Genomic DNA, 18,872 nt, shown 5'->3' on the forward strand with positions numbered 1-18,872 from the left:
GAAGTATGTGTAACGTCGAAGTTTATTTCTATATTTTCAATGTGTTGACGTCACGCTACGAAATGACACTTGACCGCCTGTTTTGGCGTAACGTTCCGTTTACCGTAATAAAAATATGTTTTTTATTAATAAATAGCCCTTTTTCGAAAAAATGATCAATGAAAGGCATATATAATACGTATATGAATTCATTAAAACAGTTTCCCAAAAAGTGTCAAGTAGCCAAATTGGCTACTAATTTATTATGAAATATATTTAAACTATTTTTTTTTTTTTCATAATATACCCTAATATATATTCCCTATGACATATTTCAACTTGCATTTTAAGTGTGGCACTCTTAGATCGCAGATCATAGTGGCAGATATATAAATATAAGAAAGCCAGTTGAAGCAAATCCATGTTTTTCTCTGACCTACAGGGCCGCCAAATTTGATTTGGTTCCCAGTCAATACTGATGCTTCTGAATAGTGATGCTTTGATGAATAATTATTATCGGACATTTAAATATACGCTCACATAATTAGATTATTTTACTTCAGTTACTAAATACCTAATATTAATGTTTTTGTTGCTAACATAGGGGGCAATTCATACGTGGCCTTTTAAACATATAATTTTTAATCTGTGGAAAGTACTTTACGTTTGACATTTAACATATAGTAATTTATGTCATTGTAACATAGTGATTACGAAGTGCTGCGAGCAACGATTTGATTTGTCGATCTTTATGAAATATCGATACAGTGTAAAAATGTCCATTTAAAAAATACGTATATAAATATTTTGCAATTAACTAAAAATCATTTTTTTATGATGATGTCTAGTGTAGTAAAAATTCCTTAATTTTGCATAATCAATATTTAATAATCACCTAAAATCTTTTCAAGAAAACTTGATGATCTTTTCAAGAAACTCCGATAATCTTTTCAAGAAAACATTATATTTGTTTAACTATATTTGTCTCTACATACCAAATAGACTCTATAAATGTATCAATCCAATATTTGTGTGATAATAATAAAATAGCTTTTTGCTGCTTTTTCCTTTATAAAATGCAACTGAAATATAACTTTTTTAATTTTTAAAGGTGGTAGAACACTTTGTGGTTCCACTCCGGTGGCACAACCGCCACACCTATTTCTGCATCATAACAGCAGTGTTAAGCGCTGCTGTGTTCGGCTTAGAAGGGTGTGGTAAGGGAGACATACTTTTCCGAGGCGTTCCATCTTAGTCCTCAGGGGTAGCGGCGCATGTGTGGCCGACCTCAGGTAGGTATATCTAATCCTATCTGGAGTTGATTACAGATGTCCATGGGCGGCAATAACCACTTACCATCAGGTGAACTGCATACTCGTCTGCTACTCCTATATTATACAAAAAAAAATTCATTATTATTATATTTTTTCAATATGAAGTTATTGTGCTGAAAATTCATACGTAACGTAACGAAATAAACGAACTGAATATTATTCGTTTGTTTCTTTACTACCGATACGGAATAAAAATATTTGTAGAAATACAAAATGTATAGTATTATTGCATCACGTTTATATACCAAAAGAAGTGTAAATAATATTATGTATTTACTAATCTATGTGAAATAATGTGAATATCATATAACATTCGTGTTAACATGTCGATGTATCGAACAAAAAATAGGTATCGATATGCCGATATTTTTTCGTCAGTCCTACCTACTGTAATATTATTTATTTAGTTGCATTTGACTTTTGTAGACATATATTATGACTGGCGCATATAGGTGCTTTTACTAAACTCGAATCATGTAAAAACTAACGCCCGTGCGTTATTGAGCTTATTCGTGAATGATTGTTCAATATATCTTGGTGCCTGAAGTGCAATAGTAGAGGGGAAAGGTGGCAGTAGTTGTAAAGCTACGTCTGTAGTCGTCGCGTATACTATTGCCCTACATTTTAGTATTTTAACTCAAATGGAAGAAAGTTATGCAGTTGCAGCGTTTCTTTTCAAGGGAGTGACTTAATATTGATTTGTGATGGAATGTGTAACGGTCTCCAGTTGGGTGTCGATCGAATGAAAAACTCTTGTTATGTATACCTTAGTAGAGATAGCTGTGAGTGTGGGGGTGTTCGCCACCCTCGTCACGGCTCTCTCAGCATGTGTCTGCGGCTGCAAGAACTCCAATCAGAAGTAAGTACCATTTGCCAATATACAACTTACATTTTTTTCACTTAGTTTATTGTACAACATGTAACTTGGATATATAATACTATAAAAATTATAACATTTCAATCATTTTCAGATTATATTCTTCAATTTAGGATAAATAAACATTTTGTGACATATTTTCTATTTAGCAAAATAAATAAGTCACCAAGTAACACAGCAGTTCAATATTTTTTTTTAATTCAAAATACAGCCTTCAAATATTCTAAATCTACCAATGTAAATATAATATTATATTTAACAGAAGTGAGTTGGTTGGAACGGCCGGTGTAGTCAAAATCCGTTTAGATGAGGAGGCACCGTCTCCCACGCCCACAACTCCGGCCTCCATCAAGCGGTTTGTTCTAGCATTGGCATGCATAGATGTTCTAGATAATGAACAAATTAGACTTAACAGCGGCTTGGTGTAATGACTAATCCAATATGACTGATTCACACCCATCTTTATTTAGTGGGGGACCTAACTTTATGTTTCTTTTTTGCATCAATACCGTTTTAATGTCAATTAATGTAATATTAATCATTATTGTATATTATAATAATCCAGTGTAATAATTATATTATATGTTAAATTTTGTAGAATATATTTTAAGTGTGTAGAATTTATAGGCATTTATTAAAATATGGTGTATAAAACAAAAGTATTATGCTTAATATTAATTTCTTCCTCTAATGTTCATGTTCTTTTCATAAAATTTATTGGATGTATTGTAATAACTATTTTAATAATAGTTTATGCATTTCTTGTCTCTTAAAAGTGTATGATTACATTACAGTGCATGTCTAATGAATACTAACTTAATAAAATAATTATAACAGTAGATATGGGGTAGGTAATTTGTTTTCATAAATTAAATTTTAATTTTATTTTACAATTAAGTTTGTAAAAATAAGAATTTCTTCTATAATTAGTTGGGTATAATAATTATGCTTCATTTATAATCTTAAACTGGGCACTTTATTATAATTAAAATTGTATATTTCAATTAATAAGATTTTTTTTGTAATTCGTATTTTGTACATATATGAAACTTGGAATAATCCTAACACAAAATAAATTCCTATTCATACTTATTTTCAATAAATAATCTATAATAAGTCATTAAGTAATTGTACTGTTTATGTTCTTTAAGATACTAGGAACTTCGAAGCTGTCATTTGTAGGGATGCATGTGGGATGAGCTGTGTACTGGGCTCATAGAGAATAATAAGTAAAATTAATAACTACCTAAAATTATATTTTTAAAATTTTACAGTAATATCCAGTGTCATAATTAACAAAAAAAAAATCTCATGGATTTATCCTAAGCAACTTTATATATATTTGTTTTATAATATGTCCAGTTATGTATTATGTATTATATTGTGTTTGTTCTGGTGCAGGGCCTCTACACAGAACAGCCAGCGCAGTCTGCCGGAGATACCGCACCCTGTCGGCAGGCATGACAGCGGTGACACAGCTTCGGAAATCTATGCCACTGTCAATTTGGATGAAGGTATTATTATATAATTAATATTTTGGTGTTCTACTTTTAAATAGACTATCAAAGAGTGAGTTCCTAAATTCTGGCAATCCATTAATATTATAAAATTAGTGACTACTCATTTGTCACCTGATGTCATGTTAAAAGGTCACTGCCAGCCAGCAGTCATTGACTCATTACTTCTACTTAGTAAATCCTGTTCAATTGGAGTTATTGGCTAAGTACCTAACATGAGTTGGGGCTAATACCAATGATTACTTTTCCTCTCTAGCGGCTTAAGAGGCGAGAGGCGAGTCCCATTATTAAGGTTTTAATCAATGATATAAGTAATAAGTACAAGTTGTACAACATAAAATACAGTGACAGAAATGACACTATTAATCTAAGAAAAGCCGCTTATTCGGCCGGAATCGGCGGTATACGACTTTACTTCAGTATAGAGATTTTGTCACTAGGATAAATGTTGGTGAAACGTAAAGTAGGCTTACTCGCGAGTAACTAACAACTTATTCTGGGAATAAGATTTATGCGACGTTGGTGAAATCGGCCCTTAGACCAACTCAACACTTTCGACCCTCATTAAGCCTTAAGTGTTGGTGTAAACACAATGTTTCTGAAAGTAATTTGATTCTGACTAATATACAAAAATAGAACTGTAAATATTTTTTTAAATGTAACTTCAATTTTTTTTATAAAATTATTTATTTATCAACAACACTCCTTTGTCAGGGGATGAATCTCAGTCTTATGTGTACAAACAAATAGTATCGTGACAGTAAGTGTATCGATTCCGTATTATAAATTGTCTTGGAACATAATTAAGTACGAACTGGTCACGCGAATCATTTACTTTATCCTCATTCGATCATAAGACTTCAATGGAAATTGTAAATTATCTAGGTGCATTAATTCAAAGTCACATTATAGTGACCACTAGCATTACTTTGTGAGTAAATCGCACTTTGTTATTGTCTATTATGCACGGAGAATATTAACATGTATTCTTATAAAGATGTGTGGAGATCATGTTCATAATCAGTAGGTACAAGATGTTTTAATATTTTAAAATAATTTTCGGATAAACATGTCAATTATTTGAAAATCGATAACTATTATATTTTTTTTAAATAGTTGCTTTTGCGGGAATATTGCAAATATTTGCGATCGTCGGATCGATCAATACCTAATAAAATTAATATCCCTCCACGAATCATACTTCCCTGGTATCATATTATACAGGTACTTATGCGCTGAGTGGTATTCAGCAGTAGGATATATAGAGATTTATGAATTAGTAGTGCTAACAAACAGATTTTTAATTCGATAAATCACTGCTACCGTATTAATTATAATCTACTAATCTTATCTGTAATTACGGTATATTTATCTATAAATCGGGCAATAATGACTTAAAAGCGCCGCTACTAGGAATCCATGGCATACATTACTTAATTGATTGATATTTATATTTAGAAACATGTCAAATGGTTATTATATCGCTTATCTTCAGGGAATAAAGCCTTAGCAACCGCCTCTACGAGTCGAGATCATCCGTATGAACATGCGTACGCCAAACTGCAGAATGAGAGCCACAATATGTAAGTATCGTAAGTAAATAATGACTGGATCTCCAATCTACTCATCTATACTTTCTTATCTAACTTTCATTGTTATCCATATCAAGTGCTATATCCTTACATATTTCAATTGTTAATAAAACAGGTTCAACTAGTACTGATAATTCGGTACGCGGTCTAAATAATAATGCTGAATAAAATATTTAAGTTCTAACCTTAGTTGAATGCCCTTGCAAATGTTCTAACATCTATGATAATTCTCAAAGATTTATAAAAAGGGAAGTCTATCAATCCCGAATGAATTTATTTCAATACATACCGTACCTACCTACAACCTGAAAATAAATTTACATTAGATATATTCTTGCTGACAACACGAAGTAAAATCAAGATAAATTCGAAACAATGAGTGAGTAAGAGGGCTTAATATCCCGTCGAGTGAATAGCCCATTAATTGAACGGAGGGTGCTTAGTTGCTTACCCTCGGACTCTATCTAGGTGATGACTAAGCGAGGGTGTGTGCCTATACCTACGTATGTCATCGTTTATATTAGCATTTTATACCGCGTAAATAATGACTGTACTTTAGTTTATAGTACTTTACGAGTTGAAATGGTCTCTATATTGTGTCGTGTCTAGATCATTAAAATAGTTCAGGAAGCTTTGTATAGTGTAGCTATTTTATGACTTCACAAGGTAGATGAATTATGTATTTATGAATTTTGTTAGTAAAACCTTAGGACCGATGATAAATCTGGTATTCCTCCTAACATACTCGGTGATAATAATTTTCCTCTCGTAAACTGCTCGAGTAGGTACATTTATGAAATATTTGCAATTAAGAAATAATGTTATTTATAGCTTTTAGTGGTATGTCAATTATCTTGTTTGTCTCAAGTAAATAGCAATAAACGTATGTAACGTACCCAACATATTATTATAAGCGATTATGTTGCACACAAAATATGAACAAAGCTTCGTAAATTTACGATGAATAAATTATTTTTAGATGTACCTCTCTATATAAACAGTCTATTTTTTATAATATATAGGAGTACCAGACGAGCATACAGTCCACCTGATGACATCTGTAATCAACCCCAGGTAGATTTAGATATTCCTACCTGAGGTCGGCCACAGATGCGCCGCTACCTATGAGGACTAAGCTGGAACGCCTTGTAAAAGTAGACACTTTTACAAGGGAGACCCTTTACCACACTATTCACAGCAGCGCTTAACGCTGCTGTTATGAAGCAGAAATAGGTGTGGTGGTGGTGCCGCCGGAGTCGAACCACACAGGGATCTACCACCTTCGGCACTATTTTTAAGGCTACGTTATAAACATAGTTATTTTTTCTAGCACCGTGGAAATAACGCCAGAGCAAAGATCAGAGAGCGAGATTGAAATCGACGAACGGGATGCAACACAATCGGCTGCCGGTATGTTTATTATTTTCTATAATTCTTTATACGTGATTTATTTTAAAATACTAGTCTGTAGTATACAATAATGATAATATGACTAAAATAACATCTTTTGAGATAAACACTACGTACTTTCCGTACCTATTACACGTAGTATATCTTTATACCTTCTTGTATGGGATTTTGCAAACAATATTACTTATTTTCTCATGATTGATTTAAAATTAATTAAATTACATTGTTCTCTGACAACGTACGATAAGTCCAATTATCTTTTATTATTTATTATAAACTGGTCTTTGTGGATTCTCAGAATTGTAACAGAAAATTGATTAATGAACACGATATTACCGGAAATCGGATTTGCGGCTTAATGATTAAGATATTCCAATTGGAATGAAGATGAATTAGTAAGATAGTGATAAATACCTGATTGGTGCAGTCTATTGCTAATTCCCAATGTTATTTACATAATACATTATATAATAATTTTAAACTGTATTTTTTTTGTATTTTTAATAAAAAAATAAAGTATTGAATGATTTAGTAAAGGATTAATATAATTCGTTTATCTTAATACATGTCGAAGGTGACACAGTATAATTTGTAATAGAGAGATAATGTTATATGGATTACGGACAAACCTAATCTTCAGTCGTGGATAATCTTTTAATGTTTTGACTGATTGTAATCCCCCCACTTAAAATGATGTATCGACTGTAAAACACTTTAACGTCAACGTATTAGAACTAATTATGAACTTAAGACATAAAACAAAACAATTCCGTACATGGTTATAATTGAATGGTTCTTTTCTGTATGTATTTTAAAATTGATTTCGAATCTACAAAAGTTGATGGAATTATTTAGCATCTATTATTATCTCTTTTGCCAGCATCTATTCAGGTCATTTTCTATATGAAGTTAGCCATAGTAGTCCATGGGCAGGAGTGATCACTAATCATGAGTTGAACCGCAACCTCGTTTTCTACTACAATCTTTAAAAAAATGAGTTGTTATTCGTCCCAATAGTGGATAACAGTTGCGTTGTATTAATTGTTGCAGACCTTAAAACGCCTTCTAGTTAAAAAAAACATAAATCCACTGGTTCACTCTTATTTTTTTAATTTTAGAATCTGTAGTAATCTCAGCATCAGTGGCCATCAGCGGCCAGCTTCCGTCGAGCCAAGAGTTGCCGTACATCACACCGCCTTCCCCCCGACCGATCACAGACAATGCAGTGCACTTCAGCGGCGACTCCACTGACTCTGCAAGTAAGTGGTACAGTCATTAACGTCAAACTGCATGACTTCTTTAAACATTCGAAGAATTTCAAAAATATTGGAATGTTGGAAACAAATGGGTCAATCTCCAAGAAATATTTTTTTGTGTGTGTTGTCATAGCAGTCATAGAAGTAAATGCATTGAGAAACTTTGAACTGTTTCTCTATTACTGTTCAATGAAGCTAAAAACGCGGAAAGAAAATAGCGGTTCGTGTCATAAATTAAAATATTTATATTATTAATTATTTTCTTATTGTCCACAGAGGGTTATACGAGCATCTCGGTGCGAGAGCCCTTAAGCAACATTCGAGCGCAGAGTGCGAAGCCACCCACTCAACAACCCCATTATGCCACCGTGTCCGACGATTCAGGTTAACATCAAGTGTAAAATACTTTTAAATAAAACTGTACTGTATAGTAAAATAATTACACAAATAAATAATTTCATTCAAAAATACTGTTGTCCACTCCCTAAATTGGAATTCATGAATAGTCGCCTATCATGAAAAGAGGGAGATGAACATTTAATATCTCTATATTTAATTTAGGTCAAATGTATTTATTGTATACACTTACAATATTTTTTCTTATGCACACTTCTTTTCTTTGCATTATCAATATCAGTATATATTTTTTGTCATTAATTAATGTACTTTTCAGATGAGATGTACGCGGCAATCGAAGAGGCGAGCACGGGCGAAGGCTCGGACACGTATGCGCAAATCGGGCCAGAGCCGCGCCGCCGCGAGCAACACACCCCGCTCGTATCCCACGCTCAACTCGCACCCCACGCAGCACACACATCACACGCCGCGCACACATCCCACGCCGCGCACACATCCCATGCAGCGCACACATCCCACGCTGCGCACACATCCCACGCTGCGCATGCATCCCACGCGGCCCACGGCGCGCATGGCCAGCACGCGTCGCATGCTTCGCACGTGCCCCACACCGCGCACTCATCGCACACGCTGCTGCCCGAACTTGCGCATCATGCCAGGTGAGTGTATCTTTTACTTATACCATAGTTAAGAAACTTTGTTTACTATGCTTATACTCCTACATCTTAACTTTATAACAATGGCGATAAATCCTGTGATGTATGCTCGTTTGCATATGCTATCTAGAACAAATTAGTAATAAAACTAGAATAAATCATTTTTTGGTGGTACTGGAACAATACATGTCGGTTCCATCTTTATCATTCCACCTTGTTATCATGTTCAAAGCAATAGTTTCAAAACAGATAGTCTATAAACAATTAAAATGCTACTAATCGGTTAATCGGCAATCGTAGACTAGATAAATCTTGTCCCTGTAGTTCCGGGACCAGAATAGGGCTACGGTATCCCCTGCCTGTCGTAAGAGGCGACTAAAAGGGGCTTCCGGGGTTGCGGGCGGCAAGAGTGGGAGCTCGAACCGCCCGGCTAGTGACCCCGGGAAGGACGGTGGTATGTGTGGTCGCATACCGACGTGCCCACCAGACGGTGTGGCGAGCATCAAGCTCACCTGGGCAGTGCCCGATGGGGTAACGCGCTAAGAGGACTCCGGTTGCGTTCCGTTGGAGATCCCGGAGTCCTCTACGCAGCGCCGAGGACGGCCACCGGGGGGGTTTTAGTGCGGTAAGAATCCCACATAACTCCGTGCCGCTCCCACGGCATAGGGTACCTTTTGAAGGTATCCCCCTTGTAAACAAAAAAAAAAAAAAGACTAGATAAATCGAAAGAGGTTAAATCCGCGATAATTTAGCGAATAGGATTCGACCAAACCTATCAATACTATGTATATAAACCCCACATATACTCATATTTATTTCTTATTAATTTTGTGGAATATCTAAAATATCAATTGGCATGAAGACATCAAAGAAAGCGTATATCAATCCGCAATAAAATGTGGAAGTCTGAAGATAATCAATTAAAATAAAGCGTTGCTAATTGCTAAGGCGATTTTGATTGAAGATCTTAAAATAACTGATCCAATCCATAAGTCTTGACACATTTTAATTGAATAAGTGCATCAGAATGTACAAATCAAATCAAGATTTACAGGTAGAATTAAAAGTGTTTTAGTGTTAAAACATGCATATTGTAATCAACACAGATTATCTTTTGATTCGCTATCAACAGAAGCAATCTGTATGTACTCGACTGTGCGTTATCAAAAAAATATTTTCCAATGAATTTCAAACGTAAGAACTAATGTGGAAATTTACTAATTCATAGCTAAAATATCTGTTACCAAGTATTGAACACTGCATAAACGGTTACAAGATATTACGTAGAAAAAATGAGTAACATTTTTTAGTTATATTTACAACTTACTTAAGAAGTATTGGTTTTATTTCATAGGGGTTGAATTTGATATATTGTGTAGAATGACGAATTATGTCCTATATACTTTGTAACAATATATTGAATATAACTCTACTTTCATTTGCTTACAGGAGAAGTGCTCCGCCCGAGATTGGAGCGTCGTCCACTAACGCTACACATTCCCGACAAGGTAAGAAGTACAGCTTATTTTATCATATCCATATCTAATGGTTTCATGTACTTATTTGTATTCACTTACATTTTATTACACGTATAGCATGATGTTTTTTATTTAATCTATCACACTAGAAAACCATTTTTATATATTATACTAAATTTTGGTTTTTCTTAAAAAAATTACTTAAAATTCGTCATTGAACTTTAGAAATGTCGAACAATTAATTAAATAAGTAACTGAAAAATCGTTGTCCTCAAACATTCCCACGTCAGTCGATTGTCTGCTAATATACCTACATTTGAATCCATAAATAAAATGTATTAACGAGCGTATTCCCGCAGCGTCGTCGTCGTCGTGCTCGAACTCCACGGGCGCGCTGGGCTCGCCCAAGCCGGAGAAGCGGCAGGCCAACTCGCCGCTGCCGCCGCCGCCGCCGCCCGGCGCCGCGCGGCACCAGCGCATCTCCAGCACCGGTAATACTGGTAACTGGGCAACCCCTCCTACACTCCTCATGACACATCCCTTCATCTGTCCAGTAGCCCTTATCATTGCTCATTGTCGTTGTCATCCCCATCAACTCCTCCTTACTTAAGAATGAAGGGATTCGTGAGAATTGTCTCACGTTTCATTTTTCCATCGGTCCTTATCATTAATGTTATCTTTTTTGTATAATATAGGGGTAGCAGAAGAGCACGTAGTCCGTTGATGGTTAGGGGCTACCGCCCATGGACATGTGTAATCAATCCTAGATAAGATTAGATTCCTACTAGTTGGCCACAGATGTGCTGCTACCCCCGAGAACTAAGCTAGAATGCCTCGGGATAGTGTAAAATCATAACCACGATATACTGAATATGGACTTCCTTTAATGGAGATAAAGATTATAATTTGTCCCTGCTTAGTAGTTCCTGGTAGTACGATACACTTCGTAGCAATACGGTGTATTGCTTGCTACTTAATAGCACTTAAATAGAAACATAACATAAACATAAACTAAATTTAACTAAAAATAATTCCTTGAATATACTCTCATTAGGCTATCAAACTGAAACTTTGCAAATTATGGTTTATTAACGCATATAACTTTACTTTTCAGGCGATCTGTTCAGTCACGACAAGCTACGACGGAGTCTCAACGAAAAACACCAGCGAAACAACAGCTGCGTTAGCTCGTCGGACTTTTACGGTTGCAACTATCCTGTTGAAAAGCACAGGTTTAGTTCTGGGGACCTAATGCGACCGCTAGTTGCTAAGGAACTCAATTTCGACATCGATCAGGTAGAAAATCCCGCCGATAATTTATATAACTCGATCGATGGCCCCGGGTACAGCGATTATTCCTCAGCAGATCCTAACACTAGCATAAACTCCGAACAGCGAGCTTCGGAAAGCCCTTCGCGCAACGTAGAAGAGATGTACGCTAAGGTGATGAAGAAAACCAAAGGGAAAGACGAACCTGTCCGGAAGCTAAAAGAAACAACGAACAACGAATCCGATTCGCATCCAATGAAATATAGACCCGATGACCCAGGATACGAAACGATCGACCGCAAGAAATCTGTGAATCACGGCTACGAAACGATAGCGCGCAAGGAACGTAAGAGCTCACAAAATCAGGATCCCGGTTACGAAACCGTTAAAGATGTTAGTAAAATGGGACAATCACACTTTACTAATAATAATTTATTGAAACTCAATCACATGGTGAGCGATAGTGGACCCAACAGTATTATGAGCAGCGACGCGGGCTACGAACACATATCGAAAACGGATAACAACGCGTCCGATTCGGATCCGAATTACGAAGTATTAAGGAATCAACCGCCTACTCCTCCCTACGCCACTATTGCGCCTGGTTACAAAGTGCAACCCACTTATTCCACTGTTAACAAGAGATCTGGGAAATACAATAACTGGCCGGCGAACAACAACGAAGATTCCACGTTGGAACCGAACTACGAGTCGATGTCGAACGATCCGTTCTACACCGGCACTGGAAGTGAATCTGATCCCAACTACGAGTCCGTGAGACCGAAAGATCCCAACTACGAGAGTGTTAATACGCAAGACCCAAATTACGAATCATTGCGATGTAAGGACCCCAAATACGAATCGGTGCGATTAAAAGATTCTAAGTACGATTCTGTGAGGTCTAAGAAGGATCCTAATTACGAGAGTGTCAAATATTTTGAATTATCCAAAAAGGAACCTCCATACGAAAAGCTGAATAATGACGCGGAAAGCTCTGGCATTGAACGGTCGGACTCGTCAGCGGGGTATGAAAAGATTAACGTTCCAGCCAATAGGGACTCCAAAAGCAGTATTAATAATGGTGCTGACGGCACTGTAAGTGACTATTTCCAAGTTTAGTTATCGCTATAAACCAAATTATTTTGTTTACATAATTATATTACGTGGCATTTGCAGTGTTTTAAGTAAATGCCTGGGACTTGAGATTGTGTGCTTTATTTTTATTGACTTTAATATGCGTTTTACACGGAATTATCTGCAAGTAACCTCGGAGATAGTAGAATAGCGACTAATATCTTCCTTAGGTATCTGTGATATATATTATGAGTGAATGTTTTTATAAGTAATGTTTCATTGTTTCGGCAAGTATTTTCTGACACACTGTACGAGTAATCGATGCGATTAGTGTGTTCACTATCTTAATTAATTAGTTATTAACCGGTAAATTTGTATGTAGTACCCATTAATTGTATACTCCATGTACAAAATGTAGATTGTATATATTATTTTAACGTTTTAGGTATTGTGTGTTAATGTATCAAAGTACATGTACAACAAACATTTCCTTGAAAAGATCTTTAATATACCTTTTAAATCTAAATTCGTACAATTTTAATCTACTTATAGATTGTATTGTGTACTGTAGTTAACCAAGTTATTCTATAAAATGTCACTTATCAGAAAGATAAATAGCATTGTGCGTATGTCGCCTCGAATTATTGTGTTTAAAAAAAGCATATGTAAGGCATATATAAAGTGCTCGAAAATACTTTTGCACTAAGAGTGCACCACAATGAACATTTTGCATATATCGAGATTTAAATGGTAGATATGCCCATACACTCATCAAATCAGTCATCAATTCAGTGAGTCAACGAGTTAATTTGAGAGATATATTGGAGAGCATGACTAAGAAATAATGAAAAAAATATATGAACTCATGGACGCTGGAAAAAGTATTTGAAATTCTTAAGAAAAGGGCGAATTACAGATAAATTTCGTTTATTGTTAAACTATAGTTTCCGACACAGCGCGTCGCACGTGACATTTCAAGAAATTCATACAGCTTAATTGCCTGCATATTTTGTAACATTGACTATAGTTAATACTTAAATGAGAGGTTTAGTATTTCAAGGGCCTATCTACTGATTCCCAATTTGTATAATAGTTTAAACAACATTTAACTTAACCTATCTGTAATATTTAAATGGGCATTAAGACTTGTAGCTTTCTTGATATCGCATTATTTATTATCGCTTTCTAGCATTTATTGCATTGTGAGTTATAAATAGTATTTAACGCAAAAAAAAATACCTCCAAACTTTTTATTTCTGAAAATATAAAGGGACTTCTTTGGATCCTATTCAATGAATATCATTGTCGCACAATTCTCTTAACAAAATAGTGACTTGTCATATAACTATATTTACTACCAGTTTCCACGCGCAGCTTTAGTTGTAGACACCCAGTGTAAACCACTTTTAAACAGGAACAGTACATATTTTAGTGTAAAATTAAGCTATATTTTGACCTTTTCTCGAAAATATTGACAAAATCTATGCAGATGTTTCCAATAAGAGCTTATTTAAACCGACAGAGAGAACAATTATATAAGTAGGTTTGTATGTTTTGATATTGTACAAGTAACTATTATGAGCCTACAAGATGTCAGTAATTTTGAAACTACATAATATATTGTACTTGAATTTTAGGTAGGCATATATGTAGACAATATTGCTAGCTTTGCGGAGATGCAAATGTTATGAAAAAAATAAAATTTAATGTGTCTTAAAATTACATATTTATATGTTAATTTCATTTTGAATGCAATTTAAAATATAAGTATTGTGTATAATTTATGGTGATTCTAATATATTTTTATAAGTTAGCGTAAGATGTTTTTATTAATGTTATGTTGATTTTGTTTTATTATAAAAAAGTGTTTTGTTACGGTTCTTGAGAAGTATAAAAGTAAAAGATACGTGGTAGCAATTGTATTGTAGCAAGGTGTGACTTATAAAGCAGTACCTGAATCTATTGTTTTAAACTTTATTATTTATAAATATTTATACTTCTATATTTGCAATGCAACGCACAGCTCTGCTCGATTATGATGCTCCCAACTTACAGTACTTATTTTAATACATTTGGTTAATCCTGATATCTAGTTATATTTTATTTATTATGTGATATTATTATTAAATAGGGAAATTTGATCAGTTTCATACAATGACATGTATAGTAGTGAAAAACAAATATTATTCATTTAGTTTATTTACGGTACTGACTGACGGACATATAATATATATTTGATATTCTGTCAATATATTGGAAAATACGTTAGCATACCATAAAACAATATTTATAAATATTTAACCATTAACATAGAATGACATAGATTACAAACTTTAAGCATTTATTGGATATTAGAAATCAATAGAAATGTGTTTAATGGTCTTCATTGTTGTTACAGTAGAATAGAGGAAAAGAGTTTTATTGGCATGATCTTCACATTTCATTTTCGGAATATAATATTATTGTAAAAAAGTATCTGGCAGTTTATATCGATTCGTTAGTGTTTATTTATTCTAATAGTTTAATTATGCAATACATTTTCCTTACTGAAAATATACATTTCAAATCAAGGCATTGTGAATTGTATTTATAATTAAATAACTATGTTTAAAAAACTCACATTTAAGTTCAAAAAGCCATCCAAAACAACATCACCATTGTTAGTAGGGCCGGTTCATAAATCAGGTGCTCAATAAAGAGTTGAAGTTAAGTATAACAGAAATCCAAATGCCTACTTTATTATAAATACGGTAATATCATTTTTGTGCTGAGAAATAAAGCATTGAAGAATGTCTTCATAAGAATGCCGAATTGTCAAAAGCGTAGGTAAAAAGGTTATGCTTAGTTGATGGAATTTTCCATATTGCATGCAATAACATTTTAAAAGTCCAAATGAGCATACTTTTGAGAGTTATAAGTAGTGTTTTTAAGTTAAATAGAATAGTTTGCATTCCACTGAAAGTCGGTTGGATTCCCAGAGAAACGTAATGGGTTTTGAGACTTTTAAGAATTTTATGGTGTGTTCGGATAATTCTAGTACAATATGTCTGTTAAAAGTGAGCATATGCGAAATGAATTGTAATAAAAAATGCTGTTGGTTTCGAAGGGGCAATCACGCACATGCTTAGTACTTTTAATCGCATTATGATACTAATCAGACGTTAAATCGATATACACCGTAAATGATGCAATTCACAACTCACAAAATTACGCTCATTTTTACTCACTTTAAGTGATTGAATATCGCACGATTGTACTCGCTTAAATAAATAAGAGAAGAATGGTCATTACACCATCAATTGTATGTTAATTTTAATGGAGCTTCAAGTATATGACTGAACCCAAACTGAACTGAACTTTTATAATATCTTTTTAAACATTTATATTGTAGAAATTCTTAAACGAACCACTTGTAATTTTACGTCAGCCTTTTTTTAACCAGTAATAGCCATGTTTTAATGGCACAATCACAATGGACTTTTATTATTTTGTACTTTTAGCTGCAAGCTGTAAGTGTATGCATAGTTAATACTGTAAAACCATTCCATATTTAAATGTATCTATCCAATAATTAAAATATACATAAATCAATAAATTAATGCCATAATTTAACTTGATTTTATTTTACTATTAGCAAACCAAGTAATTTAATACATTAATGTTTAAATAGTATAATGTACATAAATTTACTACAAACCCAAAATGATACAATACTCTCGTATCGATGATATGGCAGCTAGATATTCTAGCCTTTGGACAGTGCCGTGGATTTTAACCACCCCGGGCGCAAATTGAATTTTCCGCCCATGCAAAAGTGTAAACTAAAAAAGTCTTTAGTTTTTATTCTTGACTATCTCAAATTAATTTAACAATTAGTACCGATATGAACATGTAAACGTCCCTAGAAATGATTTGTGAATTTTGCTTTTTAGTTTTTGCCGCCCGATCATAGACAATATTTTGCGATACCTATTTGATTTTTTTTAAATGTGTTTTATGGCTTTGGCTTTTTGCCTTTCAGCCTAAAAGTTTTACCTATTTGACAAGACGTCATAGACAAAATTATAAGATACGTGTATGAGGGTGACATTGACAATGACAGGTGACGATGGTAGATATACGTCGATTGATTTGATGTTATCAGTATTCAGTAATATTTACCAAGTAAAATAATATTTTGCTAAATTTGTAATATCTCGCAACAATTCCAATTTGCGTCTATTTCCTTAAACTCCGTCAAATTAAAGTGGTAAATAAATATATGAAATAACATAATATTGTCATACCGACAGGTCATCATAATTCTTACCAAGTATTTATTATTTAGGTGAGGTTTAGCAACTCATGAAAAATGGCCAACCCCAATTTTAACAGCCCCTACAACAATGACTATTCATGGCAGCAACAAAATAGCAATCAAAACTATTCCTTCAATACATCAAATACCTTTGCAGATCCTGCCCAAACTCTAGGTAAGAAATATTGTTGAGGTTAAAAATTTATAATATTATGTAGTAAAATTTACTTTACTGTTATTATTAAAAGTGTTTGTATGTATAAGTGACTTCAATTAATTTGAACCTTTTAGCATGTGAGTGTAAATCTTATCATCCTGACTCATTCTTAAAACTGCAAGCAGCCCTATAATAATACCCATAGTATCAACTGTCAATATATTTGTGTTTTCATTGTGCAAAGACATTCCATGCAACATGCAAAGTTAGTTACTTGTAATCCATTATTGCCAAAATTGGAGCTTATATTTTTAATTTTCAAGTCCATTGAACTCCATTGAGATTTTTCATTTTTTGGTCCTTAGCATACAAAAATCTAAGTTTAACTTTTTGGATCTATGGATCGATCAAAGAAATAAAATTGTGTCTTCTGACTTTTGTAATACCAATGTAATATTTCGATGGACTAATTAATTTATTGTTTACTAAGAAACCTCTTCTTTTACAGATTTTCAGACATTTCCAACAGACCAACAAAATTTTACATATGACCAGGGTCCAGGCGTGCCAGCAAACAACAACCAATATTACAACACAAACATATTCACTCCAGCACCCATCCCCGGGGAAACAACACAAGAAGCGACAGAGTTTGATGAACCACCATTGTTGGACGAACTTGAAATATATCCTGATAGAATCTTAGAGAAAACATTGGCTGTGTTGAATCCCTTCCATGGCCAATCAAAAGCTGATGATGCTAATTTCTTGCTCAGAGATACTGATATTGCAGGGCCCATAGCATTTTGTTTGGCATTAGCAGTCTGTCTTTTCCTGTCAGGAAATAAGGCCCACTTTGGATATGTGTATGGCCTTTCTGTGATGTCAGTTATATTAATGTACTTTCTGCTGACCCTCATGAGCCGCACTGAAGGTGTTTTCACTATACTAAGTGTGGCTAGTGTCTTAGGATATTGTATGTTACCTATGGTTGTGCTTGCAGGCTTAGGTGTATTTTTAGCTTTGGATGGCACTGTAGGTCTCAGCCTGTCTGCAGTTGCAGTCATTTGGTCAGCACTCTCGGCAAGTAGGCTATTTGTAACAATGTCAGGAGATGCTGAACAAAGACCACTTATTGCTTATCCTTGTGCCTTAGTTAATGGTGTATTTGCTCTATTGGTCCTTTTTTAGATAGTCATGTTACACAAAAGTAATAACTGACCAAATAATATAATAGTTTAACAAACAGTACTATTGATAATATGATTACTTTATAATATAATAGATATTATTACATCATAAGTTTTGTACAAGACTAATGTTTCACTGAGAAAAGCGAATTAACACCAAAAATACAAAGCTAAGGTAATAAAAATCAGTCATAAAACTCTCAATTAGTGCATATGACTTTGTCTATTATTAAACTCCTTTGTTAGACCTTCTTCCCATTTTTCTCATAAATCTATGTTATAGACTTTATTATCTGTATGCTTGTGTATCTTGATTATTGTATAGTTTTTAAATATTAATCAGAAAATAAAAATATTTTATACAAACTTAGCATGTATTTATCAATATCCTTCTAAGAAACATATTATATAGTATCTAAGGTTGTAATA

The 18,872-nt window shown here is 34.0% G+C and overlaps 2 protein-coding genes across 4 annotated transcripts; both read left to right on the forward strand.

Annotated features, from left to right (window-relative positions):
- The first annotated feature begins 1,711 nt into the window (after positions 1–1,711).
- On the forward strand, positions 1,712–16,411 carry LOC140742236 (uncharacterized). 3 transcript variants are annotated; one of them, XM_073073080.1, is made up of 11 exons: positions 1,712–2,172; positions 2,453–2,545; positions 3,592–3,704; positions 5,203–5,290; positions 6,630–6,709; positions 7,828–7,968; positions 8,242–8,349; positions 8,639–8,981; positions 10,428–10,486; positions 10,816–10,956; positions 11,571–16,411. In XM_073073080.1, exons 1-11 carry the CDS (start codon positions 2,072–2,074, stop codon positions 12,842–12,844), a joined length of 2,541 nt encoding a protein of 846 aa, XP_072929181.1. In that variant the 5' UTR covers positions 1,712–2,071; the 3' UTR covers positions 12,845–16,411. The 3 variants fall into 3 exon arrangements, with proteins under 3 accessions (XP_072929181.1, XP_072929182.1, XP_072929183.1); XM_073073081.1 differs by having other exon boundaries at positions 10,816–10,947; XM_073073082.1 differs by lacking the exon at positions 2,453–2,545.
- Positions 16,412–16,892: 481 nt separating this feature from the next.
- On the forward strand, positions 16,893–18,809 carry Yip1d1 (Yip1 domain-containing 1). The gene is made up of 3 exons (XM_073073083.1): positions 16,893–17,048; positions 17,127–17,271; positions 17,762–18,809. The coding sequence occupies exons 2-3, from the start codon at positions 17,151–17,153 to the stop codon at positions 18,442–18,444; spliced, it is 804 nt and encodes a 267-aa protein (XP_072929184.1). The 5' UTR covers positions 16,893–17,048; positions 17,127–17,150; the 3' UTR covers positions 18,445–18,809.
- The last annotated feature ends 63 nt before the right edge of the window (positions 18,810–18,872 follow it).

This window comes from Epargyreus clarus, unplaced genomic scaffold (assembly GCF_041222505.1).
Source record: "Epargyreus clarus isolate Ecla_fem2 unplaced genomic scaffold, WU_Ecla_fem_2.2 ptg000005l, whole genome shotgun sequence".
Taxonomy (NCBI): domain Eukaryota; kingdom Metazoa; phylum Arthropoda; class Insecta; order Lepidoptera; family Hesperiidae; genus Epargyreus; species Epargyreus clarus.